The sequence below is a fragment of the Salvelinus alpinus genome, chromosome 5, assembly GCF_045679555.1.
Source record: "Salvelinus alpinus chromosome 5, SLU_Salpinus.1, whole genome shotgun sequence".
Classification (NCBI taxonomy): Eukaryota; Metazoa; Chordata; class Actinopteri; order Salmoniformes; family Salmonidae; genus Salvelinus; species Salvelinus alpinus.
The window spans coordinates 2,597,353-2,625,248 of record NC_092090.1 but is presented as its reverse complement, the minus strand read 5'-3'; the positions used below and the strand labels follow the sequence as shown (position 1 = coordinate 2,625,248).

At 48.1% G+C, this 27,896-nt stretch overlaps 1 protein-coding gene across 6 annotated transcripts in view; it reads left to right on the top strand.

The window, feature by feature from the left end:
* pdpr (pyruvate dehydrogenase phosphatase regulatory subunit) overlaps positions 1 to 27,896 on the top strand; it is a 46,698-nt gene extending 18,802 nt beyond the window's left edge. For 5 of the 6 annotated variants that reach the window (XM_071400346.1, XM_071400348.1, XM_071400350.1 and 2 more), the window contains 11 exons: positions 4,422 to 4,614; positions 7,218 to 7,342; positions 8,892 to 9,047; positions 10,313 to 10,446; positions 12,616 to 12,764; positions 14,786 to 14,898; positions 14,982 to 15,076; positions 18,689 to 18,778; positions 21,018 to 21,200; positions 22,301 to 22,437; positions 27,366 to 27,896. In XM_071400346.1, coding sequence (XP_071256447.1) covers positions 4,422 to 4,614; positions 7,218 to 7,342; positions 8,892 to 9,047; positions 10,313 to 10,446; positions 12,616 to 12,764; positions 14,786 to 14,898; positions 14,982 to 15,076; positions 18,689 to 18,778; positions 21,018 to 21,200; positions 22,301 to 22,437; positions 27,366 to 27,633 — 1,643 coding nt within the window. In that variant the 3' untranslated portion in view covers positions 27,634 to 27,896. The remainder of the gene's footprint in view (positions 1 to 4,421; positions 4,615 to 7,217; positions 7,343 to 8,891; positions 9,048 to 10,312; positions 10,447 to 12,615; positions 12,765 to 14,785; positions 14,899 to 14,981; positions 15,077 to 18,688; positions 18,779 to 21,017; positions 21,201 to 22,300; positions 22,438 to 27,365) is intronic. The other variant, XM_071400347.1, reaches the window with a different exon arrangement.

Here is a 27,896-nt window from a genome sequence, read left to right as displayed (position 1 = left end):
CCACGGCTACTGTAAAACATGGAGTCCATTTTAGCAGACGTTTTGTTTTCCAAAGCGACTTTGTGCTGTGAGTGCACACATTTGGGGCGGCAGCGTAGCCTCGTGGTTAGAGCGTTGGACTAGTAACCGAAAGGTTGTTAGATCGAATCCCCGAGCTGACAAGGTACAAATCTGTCGTTCTGCACCTGAACAAGGCAGTTTACCCACTGTTCCTAGGCTGTCATTGAAAATAAGAATTTGTTCTTAACTGACTTGCCTGGTTAAATGTTTCAATGTTTTTCCTGGTTAAATAAAGGCCCCAGTGGGAATCGAACCCATGATATTGGCACCACACTCTTACCAACTGAGACAGTATGGGGTGTCCACAGTGGGAATCGAACCCATGATGTTGGCACCACACTCTTACCAACTGAGACAGTATGGGTTGTCCCCAGTAGGAATCGAACCCATGATGTTGGCACCACACTCTCACCAACTGAGACAGTATGGGTTGTCCCCAGTGGGAATCAAACCCATGATGTTGGCGCCACACTCTTACCACTTGAGCCACACTTTTTAGTGTGGGTTGTCCACAGTGGGAATCGGACCCATGATGTTGGCACCACACTCTTACCAACTGAGACAGTATGGGGTGTCCACAGTGGGAATCGAACCCATGATGTTGGCACCACACTCTTACCAACTGAGACAGTATGGGTTGTCCCCAGTGGGAATCGAACCCATGATGTTGGCGCCACACTCTTACCAACTGAGACAGTATGGGTTGTCCCCAGTGGGAATCGAACCCATGATGTTGGCGCCACACTCTTACCAACTGAGACAGTATGGGTTGTCCCCAGTGGGAATCGAACCCATGATGTTGGCGGGTTGGAACCCATGATATTGGCACCACACTCTTACCATCTGAGACAGTATGGGTTGTCCCCAGTGGGAATCGAACACATGATGTTGGCGCCACACTCTTACCATCTGAGACAGTATGGGTTGTCCCCAGTGGGAATCGAACCCATGATGTTGGCGTCACACTCTTACCAACTGAGACAGTATGGGTTGTCCCCAGTGGGAATCAAACCCATGATGTTGGCAGGTTGTCCACAGTGGGAATCGGACCCATGATGTTGGCACCACACTCTTACCAACTGAGACAGTATGGGTTGTCCGCAGTGGGAATCGAACCCATGATGTTGGCACCACACTCTTACCAACTGAGACAGTATGGGTTGTCCCCAGTGGGAATCGAACCCATGATGTTAGCACCACACTCTCACCAACTGAGACAGTATGGGTTGTCCCCAATGGGAATCGAACCCAAGATGTTGGCGTCACACTCTTACCAACTGAGACAGTATGGGTTGTCCCCAGTGGGAATCGAACCCATGATGTTGGCGGGTTGGTGGGAATCGGACCCATGATGTTGGTGCCACACTCTTACCAACTGAGACAGTATGGGTTGTCCACAGTGGGAATCGAACCCATGATGTTGGCGCCACACAGGACCACGACTAGGGAATTAAGTGCCACTTCAGACTGAGCCCCTGAAGGACCAAATGAATCATGTAACTAGAGGAAGCATGTTGTTCTCTGGCTGGCGTCATGTTGGTGAGAAACAACCGCAGGGTCAAACACGGTTACATTTCAGCCATTCAGCAGACGCTCTTCTCCAGAGCCACTTACAGGAGCAGTCAGGATTAAGTGCCTTGCTTAAGGGCATGTCGGCATATTTTTGACCTGAGTCAGCTCAGGGATTCAAACCAGCAACCTTTTGATTACTGGCCCAACCTCTTAACCGCTAGGCTACCTGCCTCCCTTCAGATGTCACTGCTGTTTTCTGTTTATCGCTACTGTTTATACTGTGTTTATACTGGTTATGTACTGTGTTTATACTGGTTATGTACTGGTTATATACTGGTTATATACTGTGTTTATACTGGTTATGTACTGTGTTTATACTGTGTTTATACTGTGTTTATACTGTGTTTATACTGGTTATACTGTGTTTATACTGGTTATACTGTGTTTATACTGTGTTTATACTGGTTATACTGTGTTTATACTGGTTATACTGTGTTTATACTGTGTTTATACTGGTTATACTGTGTTTATACTGGTTATATACTGTGTTTATACTGGTTATACTGTGTTTATACTGGTTATATACTGTTTATACTGTGTTTATACTGGTTATATACTGTGTTTATACTGGTTATGTACTGTGTTTATACTGTGTTTATACTGGTTATGTACTGGTTATATACTGTGTTTATACTGGTTATATACTGGTTATGTACTGGTTATATACTGTGTTTATACTGGTTATATACTGTGTATATACTGGTTATATACTGTGTTTATACTGGTTATGTACTGGTTATATACTGGTTATGTACTGTGTTTATACTGTGTTTATACTGGTTATACTGTGTTTATACTGGTTATACTGGTTACATACTGTGTTTATACTGGTTATATACTGTGTTTATACTGGTTATGTACTGGTTATATACTGTGTTTATACTGGTTATGTACTGGTTATATACTGGTTATATACTGGTTATATACTGGTTATATACTGGTTATATACTGTGTATATACTGGTTATATACTGTGTTTATACTGGTTATGTACTGGTTATATACTGTGTTTATACTGGTTATATACTGGTTATGTACTGGTTATATACTGTGTTTATACTGGTTATATACTGTGTTTATACTGGTTATATACTGGTTATATACTGGTTATATACTGTGTTTATACTGGTTATGTACTGGTTATATACTGGTTATGTACTGTGTTTATACTGTGTTTATACTGGTTATACTGTGTTTATACTGGTTATACTGGTTACATACTGTGTTTATACTGGTTATATACTGTGTTTATACTGGTTATATACTGTGTTTATACTGGTTATATACTGGTTATATACTGTGTTTATACTGGTTATATACTGGTTATATACTGTGTTTATACTGGTTATGTACTGGTTATATACTGTGTTTATACTGGTTATATACTGGTTATGTACTGTGTTTATACTGTGTTTATACTGGTTATGTACTGGTTATATACTGTGTTTATACTGGTTATGTACTGGTTATATACTGTGTTTATACTGGTTACATACTGGTTACATACTGTGTTTATACTGGTTATATACTGTGTTTATACTGGTTATACTGTGTTTATACTGGTTATACTGTGTTTATACTGGTTATGTACTGGTTATATACTGTGTTTATACTGGTTATACTGTGTTTATACTGGTTATGTACTGTGTATATACTGTGTTTATACTGGTTACATACTGTGTTTATACTGGTTATATACTGGTTATATACTGTGTTTATACTGGTTATATACTGTGGTTATATACTGTGGTTATATACTGGTTATATACTGTGTTTATACGTGGTGGTTATATACTGTATTTATACTGGTTATATACTGTGTTTATACTAGGTGATTATTAACCATAGTAACTGACCGGTCCATAGTGTCTCTACCTAACCCCCCCTCTCTCACCCCCCCTCTCTCTTACCCCCCCTGTAGAACCCATGCTGTCAGCCCTGTTGAGGAGGATGCCAGAGCTAGAGGTGTTTCTCTCCCTAACCCCCCCCTCTCTCACCCCCCCTGTAGAACCCATGCTGTCAGCCCTGTTGAGGAGGATGCCAGAGCTAGAGGTGTTTCTCTCCCTAACCCCCCCCTCTCTCACCCCCCCTGTAGAACCCATGCTGTCAGCCCTGTTGAGGAGGATGCCAGAGCTAGAGGTGTTTCTCTCCCTAACCCCCCCTCTCTCACCCCCCCCTGTAGAACCCATGCTGTCAGCCCTGTTGAGGAGGATGCCAGAGCTAGAGGTGTTTCTCTCCCTAACCCCCCCTCTCTCACCCCCCCTGTAGAACCCATGCTGTCAGCCCTGTTGAGGAGGATGCCAGAGCTAGAGGTGTTTCTCTCCCTAACCCCCCCTCTCTCAACCCCCCCTGTAGAACCCATGCTGTCAGCCCTGTTGAGGAGGATGCCAGAGCTAGAGGTGTTTCTCTACCTAACCCCCCCCTCTCACCCTCCCCCCTGTAGAACCCATGCTGTCAGCCCTGTTGAGTAGGATGCCAGAGCTAGAGGTGTTTCTCTCCCTAACCCCCCCTCTCCCCCCCCCCCTATAGAACCCATGCTGTCAGCCCTGTTGAGGAGGATGCCAGAGATAGAGGTGTTTCTCTACCTAACCCCCCCTCTCTTACCCTCCCCCTGTAGAACCCATGCTGTCAGCCCTGTTGAGGAGGAGGCCAGAGCTAGAGGTGTTTCTCTCCCTAACCCCCCCTCTCTCACCCCCCCCTGTAGAACCCATGCTGTCAGCCCTGTTGAGGAGGATGCCAGAGCTAGAGGTGTTTCTCTCCCTAACCCCCCCTCTCTGACCCCCCCTGTAGAACCCATGCTGTCAGCCCTGTTGAGGAGGATGCCAGAGCTAGAGGTGTGTGAGATCCAGCAGCTGGTCAACTGTCCTGAGTCGTTCACCCCAGACATGCGCTGTCTGATGGGGGAGACACCGGGGGTGCACGGATACTTCGTCCTGGCTGGAATGAACGCCTCTGGCCTGGCCTTCGCTGGCGGAGCAGGAAAGTAAGAACGACATTACCAGTACATCTACTTTAGGGTTGACAGTGAGAACAGGACATTACCAGTACATCTACTTTAGGGTTGACAGTGAGAACAGGACATTACCAGTACATCTACTTTAGGGTTGACAGTGACAACAGGACATTACCAGTACATCTACTTTAGGGTTGACAGTGACAACAGGACATTACCAGTACATCTACTTTAGGGGTGACAGTGAGAACAGGACATTACCAGTACATCTACTTTAGGGTTGACAGTGAGAACAGGACATTACCAGTACATCTACTTTAGGGTTGACAGTGAGAACAGGACATTACCAGTACATCTACTTTAGGGTTGACAGTGAGAACAGGACATTACCAGTACATCTACTTTAGGGGTGACAGTGAGAACATGACATTACCAGTACATCTACTTTAGGGTTGACAGTGAGAACATGACATTACCAGTACATCTACTTTAGGGTTGACAGTGAGAACATGACATTACCAGTACATCTACTTTAGGGGTGACAGTGAGAACAGGACATTACCAGTACATCTACTTTAGGGTTGACAGTGAGAACAGGACATTACCAGTACATCTACTTTAGGGGTGACAGTGAGAACAGGACATTACCAGTACATCTACTTTAGGGTTGACAGTGAGAACAGGACATTACCAGTACATCTACTTTAGGGTTGACAGTGAGAACAGGACATTACCAGTACATCTACTTTAGGGGTGACAGTGAGAACATGACATTACCAGTACATCTACTTTAGGGTTGACAGTGAGAACATGACATTACCAGTACATCTACTTTAGGGGTGACAGTGAGAACAGGACATTACCAGTACATCTACTTTAGGGGTGACAGTGAGCACAGGACATTACCAGTACATCTACTTTAGGGTTGACAGTGAGAACAGGACATTACCAGTACATCTACTTTAGGGTTGACAGTGAGAACATGACATTACCAGTACATCTACTTTAGGGGTGACAGTGAGAACAGGACATTACCAGTACATCTACTTTAGGGGTGACAGTGAGAACAGGACATTACCAGTACATCTACTTTAGGGGTGACAGTGAGAACAGGACATTACCAGTACATCTACTTTAGGGTTGACAGTGAGAACAGGACATTACCAGTACATCTACTTTAGGGGTGACAGTGAGAACAGGACATTACCAGTACATCTACTTTAGGGGTGACAGTGAGAACAGGACATTACCAGTACATCTACTTTAGGGTTGACAGTGAGAACAGGACATTACCAGTACATCTACTTTAGGGGTGACAGTGAGAACATGACATTACCAGTACATCTACTTTAGGGTTGACAGTGAGAACAGGACATTACCAGTACATCTACTTTAGGGTTGACAGTGAGAACAGGACATTACCAGTACATCTACTTTAGGGGTGACAGTGAGAACATGACATTACCAGTACATCTACTTTAGGGTTGACAGTGAGAACATGACATTACCAGTACATCTACTTTAGGGGTGACAGTGAGAACAGGACATTACCAGTACATCTACTTTAGGGGTGACAGTGAGCACAGGACATTACCAGTACATCTACTTTAGGGTTGACAGTGAGAACAGGACATTACCAGTACATCTACTTTAGGGTTGACAGTGAGAACATGACATTACCAGTACATCTACTTTAGGGGTGACAGTGAGAACAGGACATTACCAGTACATCTACTTTAGGGGTGACAGTGAGAACAGGACATTACCAGTACATCTACTTTAGGGGTGACAGTGAGAACAGGACATTACCAGTACATCTACTTTAGGGGTGACAGTGAGAACAGGACATTACCAGTACATCTACTTTAGGGTTGACAGTGAGAACAGGACATTACCAGTACATCTACTTTAGGGGTGACAGTGAGAACAGGACATTACCAGTACATCTACTTTAGGGGTGACAGTGAGAACAGGACATTACCAGTACATCTACTTTAGGGTTGACAGTGAGAACAGGACATTACCAGTACATCTACTTTAGGGGTGACAGTGAGAACAGGACATTACCAGTACATCTACTTTAGGGGTGACAGTGAGAACAGGACATTACCAGTACATCTACTTTAGGGTTGACAGTGAGAACAGGACATTACCAGTACATCTACTTTAGGGTTGACAGTTATTAAACCACTGTTCTGACTGTCTTCAGGCAGAGTGGATGACCCACGGCTAACGTGTCTGTTAGGGTTAGAGGTTACAGTTCAGGGGTTAGGGTTAGAGGTTACCACTGTCCTGTCTGTTAGGGTTAGAGGTTACAGTTCAGGGGTTAGGGTTAGAGGTTACAACTGTCCTGTCTGTTAGGGTTAGAGGTTACAGTTCAGGGGTTAGGGGTTAGAGGTTACAGTTCAGGGGTTAGGGGTTAGAGGTTACACTGTCCTGTCTGTTAGGGTTAGAGGTTACAGTTCAGGGGTTAGAGGTTACAACTGTCCAGGTTACAGTTAGAGGTTACAGTTCAGGGGTTAGGGTTAGAGGTTACCACTGTCCTGTCTGTTAGGGTTAGAGGTTACAGTTCAGGGGTTAGGGTTAGTGTTGGGCTAAATGAACTGGATCAAACCAGTGTTTTCTGTCTTCAGGTACCTGGCAGAGTGGATGACGTATGGTTACCCCACGGCTAACGTGTGGCCGCTGGACATCAAACGCTTCGGAAACCTTCAGAGCAGCCGGACCTTCCTCCGACACAGGGTCATGGAGGTCATGCGTGAGTCCAGAGCAGAGCAACACAATCACACTTCCTGTTAGTAATGCTCCGACACAGGGTCATGGAGGTCATGCGTGAGTCCTGACCAGAGCAACACAATCACACTTCCTGTTAGTAATGCTCCGACACAGGGTCATGGAGGTCATGCGTGAGTCCTGACCAGAGCAACACAATCACACTTCCTGTTAGTAATGCTCCGACACAGGGTCATGGAGGTCATGCGTGAGTCCTGACCAGAGCAACACAATCACACTTCCTGTTAGTAATGCTCCGACACAGGGTCATGGAGGTCATGCGTGAGTCCTGAGCAGAGCAACACAATCACACTTCCTGTTAGTAATGCTCCGACACAGGGTCATGGAGGTCATGCGTGAGTCCAGACCAGAGCAACACAATCACACTTCCTGTTAGTAATGCTCCGACACAGGGTCATGGAGGTCATGCGTGAGTCCTGAGCAGAGCAACACAATCACACTTCCTGTTAGTAATGCTCCGACACAGGGTCATGGAGGTCATGCGTGAGTCCTGACCAGAGCAACACAATCACACTTCCTGTTAGTAATGCTCCGACACAGGGTCATGGAGGTCATGCGTGAGTCCTGACCAGAGCAACACAATCACACTTCCTGTTAGTAATGCTCCGACACAGGGTCATGGAGGTCATGCGTGAGTCCTGAGCAGAGCAACACAATCACACTTCCTGTTAGTAATGCTCCGACACAGGGTCATGGAGGTCATGCGTGAGTCCAGACCAGAGCAACACAATCACACTTCCTGTTAGTAATGCTCCGACACAGGGTCATGGAGGTCATGCGTGAGTCCAGACCAGAGCAACACAATCACACTTCCTGTTAGTAATGCTCCGACACAGGGTCATGGAGGTCATGCGTGAGTCCTGACCAGAGCAACACAATCACACTTCCTGTTAGTAATGCTCCGACACAGGGTCATGGAGGTCATGCGTGAGTCCTGACCAGAGCAACACAATCACACTTCCTGTTAGTAATGCACAGACTGAATGCTCAACTTCCTGCTTCGATCATATGGGTACACTCAAAATGGCCGCCAGTCCAGCCATTTACAGCAACATAGACTTGAATGTCCATTCTAGTAATTATATTTCTGTGATACTGACCACATGGGAGAACAGAGGTACAGACCAGGCTTGAATGATGACTCAAAGGGTTCTATGTCGTATAACATGTCTGACTGTCTGTCTGTCTGTCCCTCTGTCTGTCTGTCCCTCTCTCTGTGTCTGTCCCTCTGTCTGTCTGTCCCTCTCTCTGTGTCTGCCTGTCCCTCTCTCTCTCGGTTTCTGACTGTCTTTCTCTCGGTTTCTGACTGTCTCTCTCTCGGTTTCTGACTGTCTGTCTCTCTGTTTCTGACTGTCTGTCTCTCTGTGTCTGACTGTCTGTCTCTCTCTCTCGGTCTCTGACTGTCTGTCTCTCTCTCTTGGTTTCTGTCTCTCTCTCTCGGTTTCTGACTGTCTGTCTCTCTCTCTTGGTTTCTGACTGTCTCTCTCTGTGTCTGACTGTCTGCCCCTCTCCAGCCCTGCTGTATAACCTAAAGGTTCCTCGTTGGGACTTCCAGACGGGCAGGCAGCTGAGGACTTCTCCCCTGTACGACCGTCTGGACACACAGGGAGCCAGATGGATGGAGAAACACGGCTTTGAGAGGGCCAAGTACTTCATCCCCGCAGGGAAGGGTGAGGCGGACCACCCACACACACCACCCACACACACACACCACCCACACACACCACACACACACACCACACACACACACCACACACACACACCACACCACACACACCACACCACACACACACCACACACACCACACCACACCACACACACCACACACACCACACCACACCACACCACACACACACCACACCACACACCACCACACCACACACACCACACACACCACCACACCACACACACCACCACACCACACACACACCACACACACACCACACACACACCACACCACACACCACCACACCACACACCACACACCACACCACACCACACACCACCACACCACACCACACCACACACACCACACCACACCACACCACACCACACCACACACACCACACCACACACACCACACCACACACCACCACACCACACACACCACACACACCACCACACCACACACACCACCACACCACACACACACCACACACACACCACACCACACACCACCACACCACACACACCACCACACCACACCACACACCACACACCACACACCACCACACCACACCACACCACACACACCACACCACACCACACCACACCACACCACACCACACACACCACACCACACACACCACCCACACAGACTGTCTCTTAGCACTGTGTCTGTCTGGTTAGTTAAACAGTTATATCCTCTGTTCTCAGACCTGCTGTCTCTTAGCACTGTGTCTGTCTGGTTAGTTAAACAGTTATATCCTCTGTTCTCAGACCTGCTGTCTCTTAGCACTGTGTCTGTCTGTTAGTTAAACAGTTATATCCTCTGTTCTCAGACCTGCTGTCTCTTAGCACTGTGTCTGTCTGTTAGTTAAACAGTTATATCATCTGTTCTCAGACCTGCTGTCTCTTAGCACTGTGTCTGTCTGTTAGTTAAACAGTTATATCATCTGTTCTCAGACCTGCTGTCTCTTAGCACTGTGTCTGTCTGTTAGTTAAACAGTTATATCCTCTGTTCTCAGACCTGCTGTCTCTTAGCACTGTGTCTGTCTGTTAGTTAAACAGTTTTATAATCTGTTCTCAGACCTGCTGTCTCTTAGCACTGTGTCTGTCTGTTAGTTAAACAGTTATATCATCTGTTCTCAGACCTGCTGTCTCTTAGCACTGTGTCTGTCTGTTAGTTAAACAGTTATATCATCTGTTCTCAGACCTGCTGTCTCTTAGCACTGTGTCTGTCTGTTAGTTAAACAGTTCTATCATCTGTTCTCAGACCTGCTGTCTCTGGATGCCAGTAAGACGTTCTATAAGCCTGACTGGTTTGACATCGTGGGGTCGGAGGTGAAATGCTGCAAGGAGGCCGTCTGTGTCATCGACATGTCCTCCTTCACCAAGTTTGAGCTCACTGTGAGTGACCCCTGGAGAGGGGAGGGAGAGGAGGGGAAGTGAGGTATCAACTTCCTCCTATGATGGAAGCTGTAGGTGTCTGACCCCTGGAGAGGGGAGGGAGGGGAGGGGAGGGGAGTGAGGTATCAACTTCCTCCTATGATGGAAGCTGTAGGTGGCTGACCCCTGGAGAGGGGAGGGAGGGGAGGGGAAGTGAGGTATCAACTTCCTCCTATGATGGAAGCTGTAGGTGGCTGACCCCTGGAGAGGGGAGGGAGGGGAGGGGAAGTGAGGTAACAACTGACCCCTGGACCACAGAATGAAATAGAAAAAGGAATGTTATCTCTATGGCTAGACCACCCTCGGTCACAACTATAATGTGAATTACATTATCTCTATGGCTGGACCACCCTCGGTCACAGCTATAATGTGAATTACATTATCTCTATGGCTGGACCACCCTCGGTCACAGCTATAATGTGAATTACATTATCTCTATGGCTGGACCACCCTCGGTCACAGCTATAATGTGAATTACATTATCTCTATGGCTAGACCACCCTCGGTCACAGCTATAATGTGAATTACATTATCTCTATGGCTGGACCACCCTCGGTCACAGCTATAATGTGAATTACATTATCTCTATGGCTGGACCACCCTCGGTCACAGCTATAATGTGAATTACATTATCTCTATGGCTGGACCACCCTCGGTCACAGCTATAATGTGAATTACATTATCTCTATGGCTGGACCACCCTCGGTCACAGCTATAATGTGAATTACATTATCTCTATGGCTGGACCACCCTCGGTCACAGCTATAATGTGAATTACATTATCTCTATGGCTGGACCACCCTCGGTCACAGCTATAATGTGAATTACATTATCTCTATGGCTGGACCACCCTCGGTCACAGCTATAATGTGAATTACATTATCTCTATGGCTGGACCACCCTCGGTCACAGCTATAATGTGAATTACATTATCTCTATGGCTGGACCACCCTCGGTCACAGCTATAATGTGAATTACATTATCTCTATGGCTGGACCACCCTCGGTCACAGCTATAATGTGAATTACATTATCTCTATGGCTGGACCACCCTCGGTCACAGCTATAATGTGAATTACATTATCTCTATGGCTGGACCACCCTCGGTCACAGCTATAATGTGAATTACATTATCTCTATGGCTAGACCACCCTCGGTCACAGCTATAATGTGAATTACATTATCTCTATGGCTGGACCACCCTCGGTCACAGCTATAATGTGAATTACATTATCTCTATGGCTGGACCACCCTCGGTCACAGCTATAATGTGAATTACATTATCTCTATGGCTGGACCACCCTCGGTCACAGCTATAATGTGAATTACATTATCTCTATGGCTGGACCACCCTCGGTCACAGCTATAATGTGAATTACATTATCTCTATGGCTGGACCACCCTCGGTCACAGCTATAATGTGAATTACATTATCTCTATGGCTGGACCACCCTCGGTCACAGCTATAATGTGAATTACATTATCTCTATGGCTGGACCACCCTCGGTCACAGCTATAATGTGAATTACATTATCTCTATGGCTGGACCACCCTCGGTCACAGCTATAATGTGAATTACATTATCTCTATGGCTGGACCACCCTCGGTCACAGCTATAATGTGAATTACATTATCTCTCTGGCTGGACCACCCTCGGTCACAGCTATAATGTGAATTACATTATCTCTATGGCTGGACCACCCTCGGTCACAGCTATAATGTGAATTACATTATCTCTATGGCTGGACCACCCTCGGTCACAGCTATAATGTGAATTACATTATCTCTATGGCTGGACCACCCTCGGTCACTACTATAATGCGAATGCCATTATCTCTATGGCTGGACCACCCTCGGTCACAGCTATAATGTGAATTCCATTATCTCTATGGCTGGACCACCCTCGGTCACAGCTATAATGTGAATGCCATTATCTCTATGGCTGGACCACCCTCGGTCACTACTATAATGTGAATTCCATTATCTCTATGGCTGGACCACCCTCGGTCACTACTATAATGTGAATTCCATTATCTCTATGGCTGGACCACCCTCGGTCACAGCTATAATGTGAATTCCATTATCTCTATGGCCGGACCACCCTCGGTCACTACTTTTCTTTCTGTGCCAGTCTACAGACGACCAGGCGTTGGAGTTGCTGCAGCACCTCTGTGCCAATGACCTGGACGTGCCAGTGGGTCACATCGTTCATACGGGCATGCTGAACGAGAGGGGCGGATATGAGAACGACTGCAGCGTGGTCAGAGTCAAGAAGAACAGGTGAGAGATTAACCATTAACCTCTACGGACCCCCCTCCCGGATCCGGGATCATCCTCATCAGAAACGCTGACTAGCATAGCCTAGCCTAGCGCCACAGGGATATCATATAATATAATTTCATGAAATCACAAGTCCAATACAGCAAATGAAAGATAAACATCTTGTGAATCCAGCCAACATTTCCGATTTTTAAAATGTTTTACAGCGAAAACACAATATATATTTATGTTAGCTCACCACAATAGCCAAACACACAACGCCATTTTTTCACCGCAACGATAGCTTTCACAAAACCCACAAATAGAGATAAAATTAATCACTAACCTTTGAACAACTTCATCAGATGACAGTCTTATAACATCATGTTATACAATACATTTATGTTTTGTTCGAAAATGTGCATTTTTATAGCTACAAATCTGGGTTTTACAACGCAGCCATCATCACAAATAGGACCAAAAAATACATGTTGTTGCTGAAAAATACATGTTGTACAGCAAATGAAAGATACACTGGTTCTTAATGCAACCGCTGTGTTAGATTTAAAAAAATAACTTTAGTACAAAGCACAGCATGCAATAATCTGAGACAGCGCTCAGCCATTCTCCACCATGTTGGAGTCCAAAGAGTCCACAAAAATTCGAAATAACATCATAAATATTCTCTTACCTTTGATGAACTTTCATCAGAATGCAGTGCCAGGAATCCTAGTCCCACAATAAATCGTTGTTTTGTTTTAGAATGTCCATTACGTCTGTCGAATTAGCAACTTTGGCTAGCATAGTGGAGCTCACGTGTCCATGAAGAATTTACGCATGAACGAAAAATTCAAAAAGTCAAAATAAAAGTCGAATAAACTGGTCAAACTCAGTTGAGAATCCATCTTTAGGATGTTTTTAAGAAATACATCCAATAACGTCCCAGACGGAGCAAAACCTCGTGTCTACCAAACGAATTGCAACCACCCATATGACAAATCCTCGTGCGTCACCAGGTACTTCCAATATGGCTGACCTCTCACTCCAACGAGTCCCATCCGGTCCCAGAAAAGGCTAGAGACTTCATTCCACGTTCTACTGCTTGATGACATCTAGTGGAAGGCGTGTGAAGTGCATACAGATCCATAAATATAAGCCAATTGAATAGGCAAGGCCTTACACAGACCCATTTTCAGAATTTTCACTTCTTGTTTGGAAGTTTGCTGCCAAATGAGTTCTGTTTTACTCACAGATATAATTCAAACAGTTTTAGAAACTTCAGAGTGTTTTCTATCCAATAGTAATAATAATATGCATATCATATGATCTAGGACAGAGTACGAGGCCGTTTAAATTGGGAACGATTTTATCCAGAAGTGAAAATAGCGCCTCCTATTTCCTAGAGGTTTAAGGAGAACGACTGCAGAGTGGTCAGAGTCCAGAAGAACAGGTGAGAGCTTAGCCAGCTGTTCATAACTCCACCTGGGGGTAACTCCACCTGGGGGTGACTCCACCTGGGGGTGACTCCACCTGGGCGTGACTCCACCTGGGGGTAACTCCACCTGGGGGTGACTCCACCTCGGGTAACTCGTGTGATAACTCGTGTGAATGTCCTCTAAAAGAACAGGATAGAGACTAAACCACCTTGTCTTATGTCAGACACCTCCACATTCGTCTGCACTGTCTGTTGAGGGACGAGCGTCACGTAGGAGTGACGCCACCTGTCGCAAGACAACGTCTGGGGAGGCGACGGGTTAGTTCCTCATCTAAATGTTTTCATCTCTCTCCCTTCCTCTCTCTCCATCTCTCTCTTCCTCTCTCTCCATCTCTCTCTCTCTCTCTCTCTCCCTCTCTCTTCCTCTCCCTCTTCCTCTCTCCTCTCTCTCTCTCTCTCCCTCCCTCTCTCCCTTCCTCTCTCTCTCTCTCTCTCCCTTCCTCTCTCTCCATCTCTCCCTTCCTCTCTCTCCATCTCTCTCTCTCTCTCTCTCTCTCTCTCTCATCTCTCTCTCTCCATCTCTCTCCCTTCCTCTCCCTCTCTGTAGCTTCTTCATCATCTCTCCTACAGATCAGCAGGTCCACTGCTGGTCGTGGTTGAAGAAGCACATGCCCGACGACCCACAGCTCCACCTAGAGGACGTCAGCTGGAAGTACACTGGTGAGAACGATCGCTGCAGAACCTCAATCTTCCCCTCACTTCTATTTCTGTTCTGAACCCTTTTCCCCGCCTCCCTTCTACAGCGCTGAATCTTATTGGTCCGCGGGCGATGGACGTCCTAGGAGAACTATCGTATGTCTCCATGACTCCCGAACACTTCCCGTCCCTCTTCTGTAAGGTGAGGAACCGGTCCATCTTTAGACATGTTATGTAATAGTGAAGTGACCCCGTCTCATCACAAGGCTGGTCCATCTTTAGACATGTTATGTAATAGTGAAGTGGCCCCGTCTCATCACAAGGCCGGTCCATCTTTAGACATGTTATGTAATAGTGAAGTGGCCCCCGTCTCATCACAAGGCTGGTCCATCTTTAGACATGTTATGTAATAGTGAAGTGGCCCCGTCTCATCACAAGGCTGGTCCATCTTTAGACATGTTATGTAATAGTGAAGTGGCCCCGTCTCATCACAAGGCTGGTCCATCTTTAGACATGTTATGTAATAGTGAAGTGGCCCCGTCTCATCACAAGGCTGGTCCATCTTTAGACATGTTATGTAATAGTGAAGTGGTCCCGTCTCATCACAAGGCTGGTCCATCTTTAGACATGTTATGTAATAGTGAAGTGGCCCCGTCTCATCACAAGGCTGGTCCATCTTTAGACATGTTATGTAATAGTGAAGTGGTCCCGTCTCATCACAAGGCTGGTCCATCTTTAGACATGTTATGTAATAGTGAAGTGGCCCCCGTCTCATCACAAGGCTGGTCCATCTTTAGACATGTTATGTAATAGTGAAGTGGCCCCGTCTCATCACAAGGCTGGTCCATCTTTAGACATGTTATGTAATAGTGAAGTGGCCCAGTCTCATCACAAGGCTGGTCCATCTTTAGACATGTTATGTAATAGTGAAGTGGCCCCCGTCTCATCACAAGGCTGGTCCGTCTTTAGACATGTTATGTAATAGTGAAGTGGCCCCGTCTCATCACAAGGCTGGTCCATCTTTAGACATGTTATGTAATAGTGAAGTGGCCCCGTCTCATCACAAGGCTGGTCCATCTTTAGACATGTTATGTAATAGTGAAGTGGCCCCGTCTCATCACAAGGCTGGTCCATCTTTAGACATGTTATGTAATAGTGAAGTGGCCCCCGTCTCATCACAAGGCTGGTCCATCTTTAGACATGTTATGTAATAGTGAAGTGGCCCCGTCTCATCACAAGGCTGGTCCATCTTTAGACATGTTATGTAATAGTGAAGTGGCCCCGTCTCATCACAAGGCTGGTCCATCTTTAGACATGTTATGTAATAGTGAAGTGGCCCCGTCTCATCACAAGGCTGGTCCATCTTTAGACATGTTATGTAATAGTGAAGTGGTCCCCGTCTCATCACAAGGCTGGTCCATCTTTAGACATGTTATGTACTAGTGAAGTGGCCCCGTCTCATCACAAGGCTGGTCCATCTTTAGACATGTTATGTAATAGTGAAGTGGCCCCGTCTCATCACAAGGCTGGTCCATCTTTAGACATGTTATGTAATAGTGAAGTGGCCCCGTCTCATCACAAGGCTGGTCCATCTTTAGACATGTTATGTAATAGTGAAGTGGCCCCCGTCTCATCACAAGGCTGGTTCATCTTTAGACATGTTATGTAATAGTGAAGTGGCCCCGTCTCATCACAAGGCTGGTCCATCTTTAGACATGTTATGTAATAGTGAAGTGGCCCCGTCTCATCACAAGGCTGGTCCGTCTTTAGACATGTTATGTAATAGTGAAGTGGCCCCCGTCTCATCACAAGGCTGGTCCATCTTTAGACATGTTATGTAATAGTGAAGTGGCCCCCGTCTCATCACAAGGCTGGTCCATCTTTAGACATGTTATGTAATAGTGAAGTGGCCCCGTCTCATCACAAGGCTGGTCCATCTTTAGACATGTTATGTAATAGTGAAGTGGCCCCCGTCTCATCACAAGGCTGGTCCATCTTTAGACATGTTATGTAATAGTGAAGTGGCCCCCGTCTCATCACAAGGCTGGTCCATCTTTAGACATGTTGTGTAATAGTGAAGTGGCCCCCGTCTCATCACAAGGCTGGTCCATCTTTAGACATGTTATGTAATAGTGAAGTGGTCCCGTCTCATCACAAGGCTGGTCCATCTTTAGACATGTTATGTAATAGTGAAGTGGCCCCGTCTCATCACAAGGCTGGTCCATCTTTAGACATGTTATGTGATAGTGAAGTGGCCCCGTCTCATCACAAGGCTGGTCCATCTTTAGACATGTTATGTAATAGTGAAGTGGCCCCCGTCTCATCACAAGGCTGGTCCATCTTTAGACATGTTATGTAATAGTGAAGTGGCCCCCGTCTCATCACAAGGCTGGTCCATCTTTAGACATGTTATGTAATAGTGAAGTGGCCCCGTCTCATCACAAGGCTGGTCCATCTTTAGACATGTTATGTAATAGTGAAGTGGCCCCCGTCTCATCACAAGGCTGGTCCATCTTTAGACATGTTATGTACTAGTGAAGTGGCCCCCGTCTCATCACAAGGCTGGTCCATCTTTAGACATGTTATGTAATAGTGAAGTGGCCCCCGTCTCATCACAAGGCTGGTCCATCTTTAGACATGTTATGTGATAGTGAAGTGGCCCCAGTCTCATCACAAGGCTGGTCCATCTTTAGACATGTTATGTAATAGTGAAGTGGCCCCGTCTCATCACAAGGCTGGTCCATCTTTAGACATGTTATGTGATAGTGAAGTGGCCCCGTCTCATCACAAGGCTGGTCCATCTTTAGACATGTTATGTAATAGTGAAGTGGTCCCGTCTCATCACAAGGCTGGTCCATCTTTAGACATGTTATGTACTAGTGAAGTGGCCCCGTCTCATCACAAGGCTGGTCCATCTTTAGACATGTTATGTAATAGTGAAGTGGTCCCGTCTCATCACAAGGCCGGTCCATCTTTAGACATGTTATGTAATAGTGAAGTGGTCCCGTCTCATCACAAGGCTGGTCCATCTTTAGACATGTTATGTAATAGTGAAGTGGCCCCCGTCTCATCACAAGGCTGGTCCATCTTTAGACATGTTATGTAATAGTGAAGTGGTCCCGTCTCATCACAAGGCTGGTCCATCTTTAGACATGTTATGTAATAGTGAAGTGGCCCCGTCTCATCACAAGGCTGGTCCATCTTTAGACATGTTATGTAATAGTGAAGTGGCCCCGTCTCATCACAAGGCTGGTCCATCTTTAGACATGTTATGTAATAGTGAAGTGGCCCCGTCTCATCACAAGGCTGGTCCATCTTTAGACATGTTATGTAATAGTGAAGTGGCCCCCGTCTCATCACAAGGCTGGTCCATCTTTAGACATGTTATGTAATAGTGAAGTGGCCCCGTCTCATCACAAGGCTGGTCCATCTTTAGACATGTTATGTGATAGTGAAGTGGCCCCGTCTCATCACAAGGCTGGTCCATCTTTAGACATGTTATGTGATAGTGAAGTGGCCCCCGTCTCATCACAAGGCTGGTCCATCTTTAGACATGTTATGTAATAGTGAAGTGGCCCCGTCTCATCACAAGGCTGGTCCATCTTTAGACATGTTATGTAATAGTGAAGTGGCCCCGTCTCATCACAAGGCTGGTCCATCTTTAGACATGTTATGTAATAGTGAAGTGGCCCCCGTCTCATCACAAGGCTGGTCCATCTTTAGACATGTTATGTGATAGTGAAGTCGCCCCGTCTCATCACAAGGCTAAAGGTTGTGTATTGTTGTATTTCTGACCCTTGGTGTGTGTCAACAGGAAATGAGTGTGGGCTATGCCAATGGGATCCGAGTAATGAGTATGACCCATACAGGAGAGCCGGGCTTCATGCTTTACATACCTATAGAGGTGAGATACACACTATACTATATACTACTGGTTATATACTACTAGTCTACTATACACTACTAGTCTACTATACACTACTGGTTATATACTACTGGAATACACTATACTATATACTATACACTACTGGTTATACACTACTAGTCTACTACAGACTACTGGTCTACTATATACTACTAGTCTACTATACACTACCTGTTATATACTACTAGTCTACTATACACTACTAGTATGTCTCTGGACACAATCACACGCTGTATGTCTCTGAACACAATCACACGCTGTATGTCTCTGAACACAATCACACGCTGTATGTCTCTGGACACAATCACACGCTGTATGTCTCTGAACACAATCACACGCTGTATGTCTCTGAACACAATCACACGCTGTATGTCTCTGGACACAATCACACGCTGTATGTCTCTGGACACAATCACACGCTGTATGTCTCTGGACACAATCACACGCTGTATGTCTCTGAACACAATCACACGCTGTATGTCTCTGGACACAATCACACGCTGTATGTCTCTGAACACAATCACACGCTGTATGTCTCTGAACACAATCACACGCTGTATGTCTCTGGACACAATCACACGCTGTATGTCTCTGGACACAATCACACGCTGTATGTCTCTGGACACAATCACACGCTGTATGTCTCTGAACACAATCACACGCTGTATGTCTCTGGACACAATCACACGCTGTATGTCTCTGGACACAATCACACGCTGTATGTCTCTGAACACAATCACACGCTGTATGTCTCTGAACACAATCACACGCTGTATGTCTCTGAACACAATCACACGCTGTATGTCTCTGGACACAATCACACGCTGTATGTCTCTGGACACAATCACACGCTGTATGTCTCTGAACACAATCACACGCTGTATGTCTCTGAACACAATCACACGCTGTATGTCTCTGAACACAATCACACGCTGTATGTCTCTGAACACAATCACACGCTGTATGTCTCTGAACACAATCACACGCTGTATGTCTCTGAACACAATCACACGCTGTATGTCTCTGAACACAATCACACGCTGTATGTCTCTGAACACAATCACACGCTGTATGTCTCTGAACACAATCACACGCTGTATGTCTCTGAACACAATCACACGCTGTATGTCTCTGAACACAATCACACGCTGTATGTCTCTGAACACAATCACACGCTGTATGTCTCTGGACACAATCACACGCTGTATGTCTCTGAACACAATCACACGCTGTATGTCTCTGGACACAATCACACGCTGTATGTCTCTGAACACAATCACACGCTGTATGTCTCTGAACACAATCACACGCTGTATGTCTCTGAACACAATCACACGCTGTATGTCTCTGAACACAATCACACGCTGTATGTCTCTGAACACAATCACACGCTGTATGAGCTTCATCAGTAAATAGGATGTGTGTCTGAGTGGACATTTTGTTATCATATACAGTGTTATTGATACCTCCTCTCTCCCACCTCTCTCTGTTCCTCCCCCCTCCTGCCTTCTCTCCTTCTCTCACCCTCCTTTCTCCTCTCTCTCTCCCTTCTCTCTCCTTCCCCTCGCTCTTTCCCTCCCCCTCCCCCCTTCTCTCTCACCTCACCCTCCTCCCTCTCTCCCTCCCCCCACTTTTCTACTTCTCTCTCCCTCCCCCCTCACTCTCCCTCCCCCCCTCTCCCCTTGCTCTTTCCCTCCCCCTCCCCCTCTCCCCTTCTCTCTCCCTCCCTCCCTCCCCCCTCCCTCTCCTCTCTTCCTTCTCCTCTCTCCTTCCCCTCGCTCTTTCCCTCCCCCTTTCTCTCCCCTTCTCTCTCCCTCCCCCCTCCCTCTCCTCTCTTCCTCCCCCCTCCCTCTCCTCTCTCCCTTCTCCTCGCTCTTTCCCTCCCCCTTTCTCTCCCCTTCTCTCTCCCTCCCCCCTCCCTCTCCTCTCTCCCTCTCTCCCTCCCCCCTCCCTATCCTCTCTCCCTTCTCCTCTCTCCTTCCCCTCGCTCTTTCCCTCCCCTTCTCTCTCCCTCCCCCCTCCCTCTCCTCTCTCCCTCCCCCCTCCCTCTCCTCTCTCCTCTCTCCTTCCCCTCACTCTCTTTCCCCTCTCTCTCCCTCCCCCCTCCCTCTCCTCTCTCCCTCCCCCCTCCCTCTCCTCTCTCCCTCTCCTCTCTCCTTCCCCTCACTCTCTTTCCCCTCTCTCTCCCTCCCCTCCCCCCTCTCCTCTCCTCCTCCAGTATGCGCTCCATGTCTACAACGAGGTGATGTCAGTGGGTCAGAAGTACGGGATCCGTAACGCTGGGTACTACGCCCTGCGTTCTCTCCGAATAGAGAAGTTCTTTGCCTTCTGGGGTCAGGACCTGGATCCCTTCACCACTCCCCTGGAGTGTGGACGAGAGTTCAGGGTCAAGTTTGACACGGTACGACCCACAGACCCCAACATTTAGTCTGGTCTGAACAGGTCCTTAGTCCTGTACTGTGTTACTGATGAGGTCTGAACAGGTCCTTAGTCCTGTACTGTGTTACTGATGAGGTCTGGACAGGTCCTTAGTCCTGTACTGTGTTACTGATGAGGTCTGGACAGGTCCGTAGTCCTGTACTGTGTTACTGATGAGGTCTGAACAGGTCCTTAGTCCTGTACTGTGTTACTGATGAGGTCTGGACAGGTCCTTAGTCCTGTACTGTGTTACTGATGAGGTCTGAACAGGTTTTTAGTCCTGTACTGTGTTACTGATGAGGTCTGGACAGGTCCTTAGTCCTGTACTGTGTTACTGATGAGGTCTGAACAGGTCCTTAGTCCTGTACTGTGTTACTGATGAGGTCTGGACAGGTCCTTAGTCCTGTACTGTGTTACTGATGAGGTCTGGACAGGTCCTTAGTCCTGTACTGTGTTACTGATGAGGTCTGAACAGGTCCTTAGTCCTGTACTGTGTTACTGATGAGGTCTGGTTTATGTTTGGTCCTATCCCCTCCTCATCCTCTCTCTATCCCTTCCTCCTCTCTCTGTCCCCTCCTCCTCCTCCTCTCTCTCTCTCTCCTCCTCCTCCTCCTCCTCTCTCTCTATCCCCTCCTCCTCTCTATCTATCCCCTCCTCCTCTCTCTATCCCCTCCTCCTCTCTCTATCCCCTCCTCCTCCTCTCTCTGTCCCCTCCTCCTCCTCTCTCTGTCCCCTCCTCCTCCTCTCTCTGTCCCCTCCTCCTCTCTCTCTCTGTCCCCTCCTCCTCCTCTCTCTGTCCCCTCCTCCTCTCTCTCTCTGTCCCCTCCTCCTCTCTCTCGCTGTCCCCTCCTCCTCTCTCTCGCTGTCCCCTCCTCCTCTCTCTCGCTGTCCCCTCCTCCTCTCTCTCTCTATCCCCTCCTCCTCTCTCTCTCTGTCCCCTCCTCCTCTCTCTCTCTGTCCCCTCCTCCTCTCTCTCTCTGTCCCCTCCTCCTCTCTCTCTCTGTCCCCTCCTCCTCTCTCTCTCTGTCCCCTCCTCCTCTCTCTCTCTGTCCCCTCCTCCTCTCTCTCTGTCCCCTCCTCCAGGACATAGACTTCCTGGGTCGAGCGTCTCTGTTGCAGCAGCGTCAGGAGGGGGTGAGCCGTCGCTTCATCATGTTGGTCCTGGAGGATCACGACACAGAGCTGGACCTGTGGCCCTGGTGGGGAGAACCCATCTACAGGTTAGACAAGCAACCAGGCCAGCAACCGACCCGAAGGTTGCCTGTTCAAATCCCATGTCCGAGAGGGAAATATCTGGTCGGGACGGGGTGGGCCAGCAAGGGTTGCTGGCATCAGTAGCCTACATACCATTCATTACCTGTTGTTGTGCTCTTGAGCAAGGCACTTACCCCCTAAATGGTCTACTTCCCAGGGCTCTAAACCCCTAAATGGTCTACTTCCCAAGGCTCTTACCCCCTAAATGGTTTACTTCCCAAGGCTCTGAACCCCTAAATGGTCTACTTCCCAAGGCTCTTACCCCCTAAATGGTCTACTTCCCAAGGCTCTGAACCCCTAAACTACCCTAGCCTCTGTACCCCTAAACTACCCTAGCCTCTGTACCCCTAAACTACCCTAGCCTCTGTACCCCTAAACTGCCCTAGCCTCTGTACCCCTAAACTGCCCTAGCCTCTGTACCCCTAAACTACCCTAGCCTCTGTACCCCTAGACTACCCTAGCCTCTGTACCCCTAAACTACCCTAGCCTCTGTACCCCTAAACTACCCTAGCCTCTGTACCCCTAAACTACCCTAGCCTCTGTACCCCTAAACTACCCTAGCCTCTGTACCCCTAAACTACCCTAGCCTCTGAACCCCTAAACTACCCTAGCCTCTGTACCCCTAAACTACCCTAGCCTCTGTACCCCTAAACTACCCTCTGTACCCCTAAACTACCCTAGCCTCTGTACCCCTAAACTACCCTCTGTACCCCTAAACTACCCTAGCCTCTGTACCCCTAAACTACCCTCTGTACCCCTAAACTACCCTAGCCTCTGTACCCCTAAACTACCCTAGCCTCTGTACCCCTAAACTACCCTAGCCTCTGTACCCCTAAACTACCCTAGCCTCTGTACCCCTAAACTACCCTAGCCTCTGTACCCCTAAACTACCCTAGCCTCTGTACCCCTAAACTACCCTAGCCTCTGTACCCCTAAACTACCCTAGCCTCTGTACCCCTAAACTACCCTAGCCTCTGTACCCCTAAACTACCCTAGCCTCTGTACCCCTAAACTACCCTAGCCTCTGTACCCCTAAACTACCCTAGCCTCTGTACCCCTAAACTACCCTAGCCTCTGTACCCCTAAACTACCCTAGCCTCTGTACCCCTAAACTACCCTAGCCTCTGTACCCCTAAACTACCCTAGCCTCTGTACCCCTAAACTACCCTAGCCTCTGTACCCCTAAACTACCCTAGCCTCTGTACCCCTAAACTACCCTAGCCTCTGTACCCCTAAACTACCCTAGCCTCTGTACCCCTAAACTACCCTAGCCTCTGTACCCCTAAACTACCCTAGCCTCTGTACCCCTAAACTACCCTAGCCTCTGTACCCCTAAACTACCCTAGCCTCTGTACCCCTAAACTACCCTAGCCTCTGTACCCCTAAACTACCCTAGCCTCTGTACCCCTAAACTACCCTAGCCTCTGTACCCCTAAACTACCCTAGCCTCTGTACCCCTAAACTACCCTAGCCTCTGTACCCCTAAACTACCCTAGCCTCTGTACCCCTAAACTACCCTAGCCTCTGTACCCCTAAACTACCCTAGCCTCTGAAACCCTAAACTACCCTAGCCTCTGTACCCCTAAACTACCCTAGCCTCTGTACCCCTAAACTACCCTAGCCTCTGTACCCCTAAACTACCCTAGCCTCTGTACCCCTAAACTACCCTAGCCTCTGTACCCCTAAACTACCCTAGCCTCTGTACCCCTAAACTACCCTCTGTACCCCTAAACTACCCTCTGTACCCCTAAACTACCCTCTGTACCCCTAAACTACCCTCTGTACCCCTAAACTACCCTCTGTACCCCTAAACTACCCTAGCCTCTGTACCCCTAAACTACCCTCTGCACCCCTAAACTACCCTAGCCTCGGTACACCTAAACTACCCTAGCCTCGGTACACCTAAACTACCCTAGCCTCTGAACCCCTAAACTACCCTAGCCTCTGAACCCCTAAACTACCCTAGCCTCTGTACCCCTAAACTACCCTAGCCTCTGTACCCCCTAAACTACCCTAGCCTCGTAACCCCTAAACTACCCTAGCCTCGTAACCCCTAAACTACCCTAGCCTCTGTACCCCTAAACTACCCTAGCCTCTGTACCCCTAAACTACCCTAGCCTCTGTACCCCTAAACTACCCTAGCCTCTGTACACCTAAACTACCCTAGCCTCTGAACCCCTAGACTACCCTAGCCTCTGTACCCCTAGACTACCCTAGCCTCTGTACCCCTAGACTACCCTAGCCTCTGTACCCCTAGACTACCCTAGCCTCTGTACCCCTAAACTACCCTAGCCTCTGTACCCCTAAACTACCCTAGCCTCTGTACCCCTAAACTACCCTAGCCTCTGTACCCCTAAACTACACTACCCTCTGTACCCCTAAACTACCCTCTGTACCCCTAAACTACCCTCTGTACCCCTAAACTACCCTAGCCTCTGTACCCCTAAACTACCCTCTGCACCCCTAAACTACCCTAGCCTCGGTACACCTAAACTACCCTAGCCTCTGAACCCCTAAACTACCCTAGCCTCTGAACCCCTAAACTACCCTAGCCTCTGTACCCCTAAACTACCCTAGCCTCGTAACCCCTAAACTACCCTAGCCTCGTAACCCCTAAACTACCCTAGCCTCGTAACCCCTAAACTACCCTAGCCTCTGTACCCCTAAACTACCCTAGCCTCTGTACCCCTAAACTACCCTAGCCTCTGTACCCCTAAACTACCCTAGCCTCTGTACCCCTAAACTACCCTAGCCTCTGTACACCTAAACTACCCTAGCCTCTGAACCCCTAGACTACCCTAGCCTCTGTACCCCTAGACTACCCTAGCCTCTGTACCCCTAGACTACCCTAGCCTCTGTACCCCTAGACTACCCTAGCCTCTGTACCCCTAAACTACCCTAGCCTCTGTACCCCTAAACTACCCTAGCCTCTGTACCCCTAAACTACCCTAGCCTCTGTACCCCTAAACTACCCTAGCCTCTAAACCCCTAAACTACCCTAGCCTCTGCACCCCTAAACTACCCTCTAAACCCCTAAACTACCCTAGCCTCTGTACCCCTAAACTACCCTAGCCTCTTAACCCCTAAACTACCCTAGCCTCTGTACCCCTAAACTACCCTAGCCTCTGTACCCCTAAACTACCCTAGCCTCTGCACCCGTAAACTACCATCTAAACCCCTAAACTACCCTAGCCTCTGTACCCCTAAACTACCCTAGCCTCTGTACCCCTAAACTACCCTCTAAACCCCTAAACTACCCTAGCCTCTGTACCCCTAAACTACCCTAGCCTCTTAACCCCTAAACTACCCTCTAAACCCCTAAACTACCCTAGCCTCTAAACCCCTAAACCACCCTACCCTCTAAACCCCTAAACTACCCTAGCCTCTAAACCCCTAAACTACCCTAGCCTCTTAACCCCTAAACTACCCTAGCTTCTGTACCCCTAAACTACCCTAGCCTCTGTACCCCTAAACTACCCTAGCCTCTGTACCCCTAAACTACCCTAGCCTCTGTACCCCTAAACTACCCTAGCCTCTGTACCCCTAAACTACCCTAGCCTCTGTACCCCTAAACTACCCTAGCCTCTGTACCCCTAAACTACCCTAGCCTCTGTACCCCTAAACTACCCTAGCCTCTGTACCCCTAAACTACCCTAGCCTCTGTACCCCTAAACTACCCTAGCCTCTGTACCCCTAAACTACCCTAGCCTCTAAACCCCTAAACTACCCTAGCCTCTGTACCCCTAAACTACCCTAGCCTCTAAACCCCTAAACTACCCTAGCCTCTGTACCCCTAAACTACCCTAGCCTCTTAACCCCTAAACTACCCTCTGTACCCCTAAACTACCCTAGCCTCGTAACCCCTAAACTACCCTAGCCTCGTAACCCCTAAACTACCCTAGCCTCGTAACCCCTAAACTACCCTCTGTACCCCTAAACTACCCTCTGTACCCCTAAACTACCCTAGCCTCTGTACCCCCTAAACTACCCTAGCCTCGTAACCCCTAAACCCGCCCTAGCCTCGTAACCCCTAAACCCGCCCTAGCCTCGTAACCCCTAAACCCGCCCTAGCCTCGTAACCCCTAACCCCGCCCTAGCCTCGTAACCCCTAAACCCGCCCTAGCCTCGTAACCCCTAACCCCGCCCTAGCCTCGTAACCCCTAAACCCGCCCTAGCCTCTGTAACCCCTAAACCCGCCCTAGACTCGTAACCCCTAAACCCGCCCTAGCCTCGTAACCCCTAAACCCGCCCTGGCCTCGTAACCCCTAAACCCGCCCTAGCCTCGTAAACCCTAAACCCGTCCAGAGTGTGTCAGAGGGTTACAGGATCAATAAAGTTTTCTTTTCACCATCTAATGTCTCTCTCTCTCTCTCTCTCTCTCTCTCTCTCTCTCTCTCTCTCTCTCTCTCTCTCTCTCTCTCTCTGTCTCTCTCTCTGTCTCTCTCTCTGTCTCTCTCTCTCTCTCTCTCTCTGTCTCTCTGTGTCTCTCTCTCTCTCTCTCTCTGTGTCTCTCTCTCTCTCTCTCTCTCTCTCTCTCTCTCTCTCTCTCTCTCTCTCTCTCTCTCTGTGTCTCTCTCTCTCTCTCTGTGTCTCTCTCTCTCTCTCTGTGTCTCTCTCTCTCTCTCTGTGTCTCTCTCTCTGTGTCTCTCTCTCTCTCTCTCTCTCTCTCTCTCTGTCTCTCTCTCTCTCTCTCTGTGTCTCTCTCTCTCTCTCTGTGTCTCTCTCTCTGTGTCTCTCTCTCTCTCTCTGTGTCTCTCTCTCTGTGTCTCTCTCTCTCTCTCTCTCTGTGTCTCTCTCTCTCTCTCTGTGTCTCTCTCTCTGTGTCTCTCTCTCTCTCTCTGTGTCTCTCTCTCTCTTTCTTTTTCTCTCTTTTTCTCTCTGTCTGTCTCTTCAGGAATGGGGAGCTGTGTGGTACCACTACCTCCTCTGCCTACTCCTACACCCTGGAGAGACACGTGTGTCTGGGCTTTGTCTCGCCGCCCTCCCTGGACGGCTCCCCTGCCGCTGTGACCCCAGACTTCATCAACAGGGGAGACTACGAGGTGGATATAGCAGGGCAGAGATACCCAGCCAAGGCCAAGCTGTACCCCTTCAGCTCTCTGTTCGCCCAGCAGAGACGACGCAAAGATGAGATGGAGCTCAGTAACTTTCAGGGCAAATGAGGAGGAGGAAGATGGAGGAATCTAAGAAGAAGAGGGGTCTGTGTGAAGGGTGAACTCTCCAGAGATGACCCTTTAACCTTCTCTCGCTCCACTCTTCTGTTGCCGACCTGTTCTGGGCCTCTCGCTCCCACGCTGAGGTGGCGTACCGTGTTACGCACAATCCCCTGCCCCCCCATCTCTCTCCCCTTCTCTTTCAAAGTGCAATATCTACAAGATACCAAAAACTCCAGTTGTCTGTCTATCAGGACTGCCCCCCCCCCCCC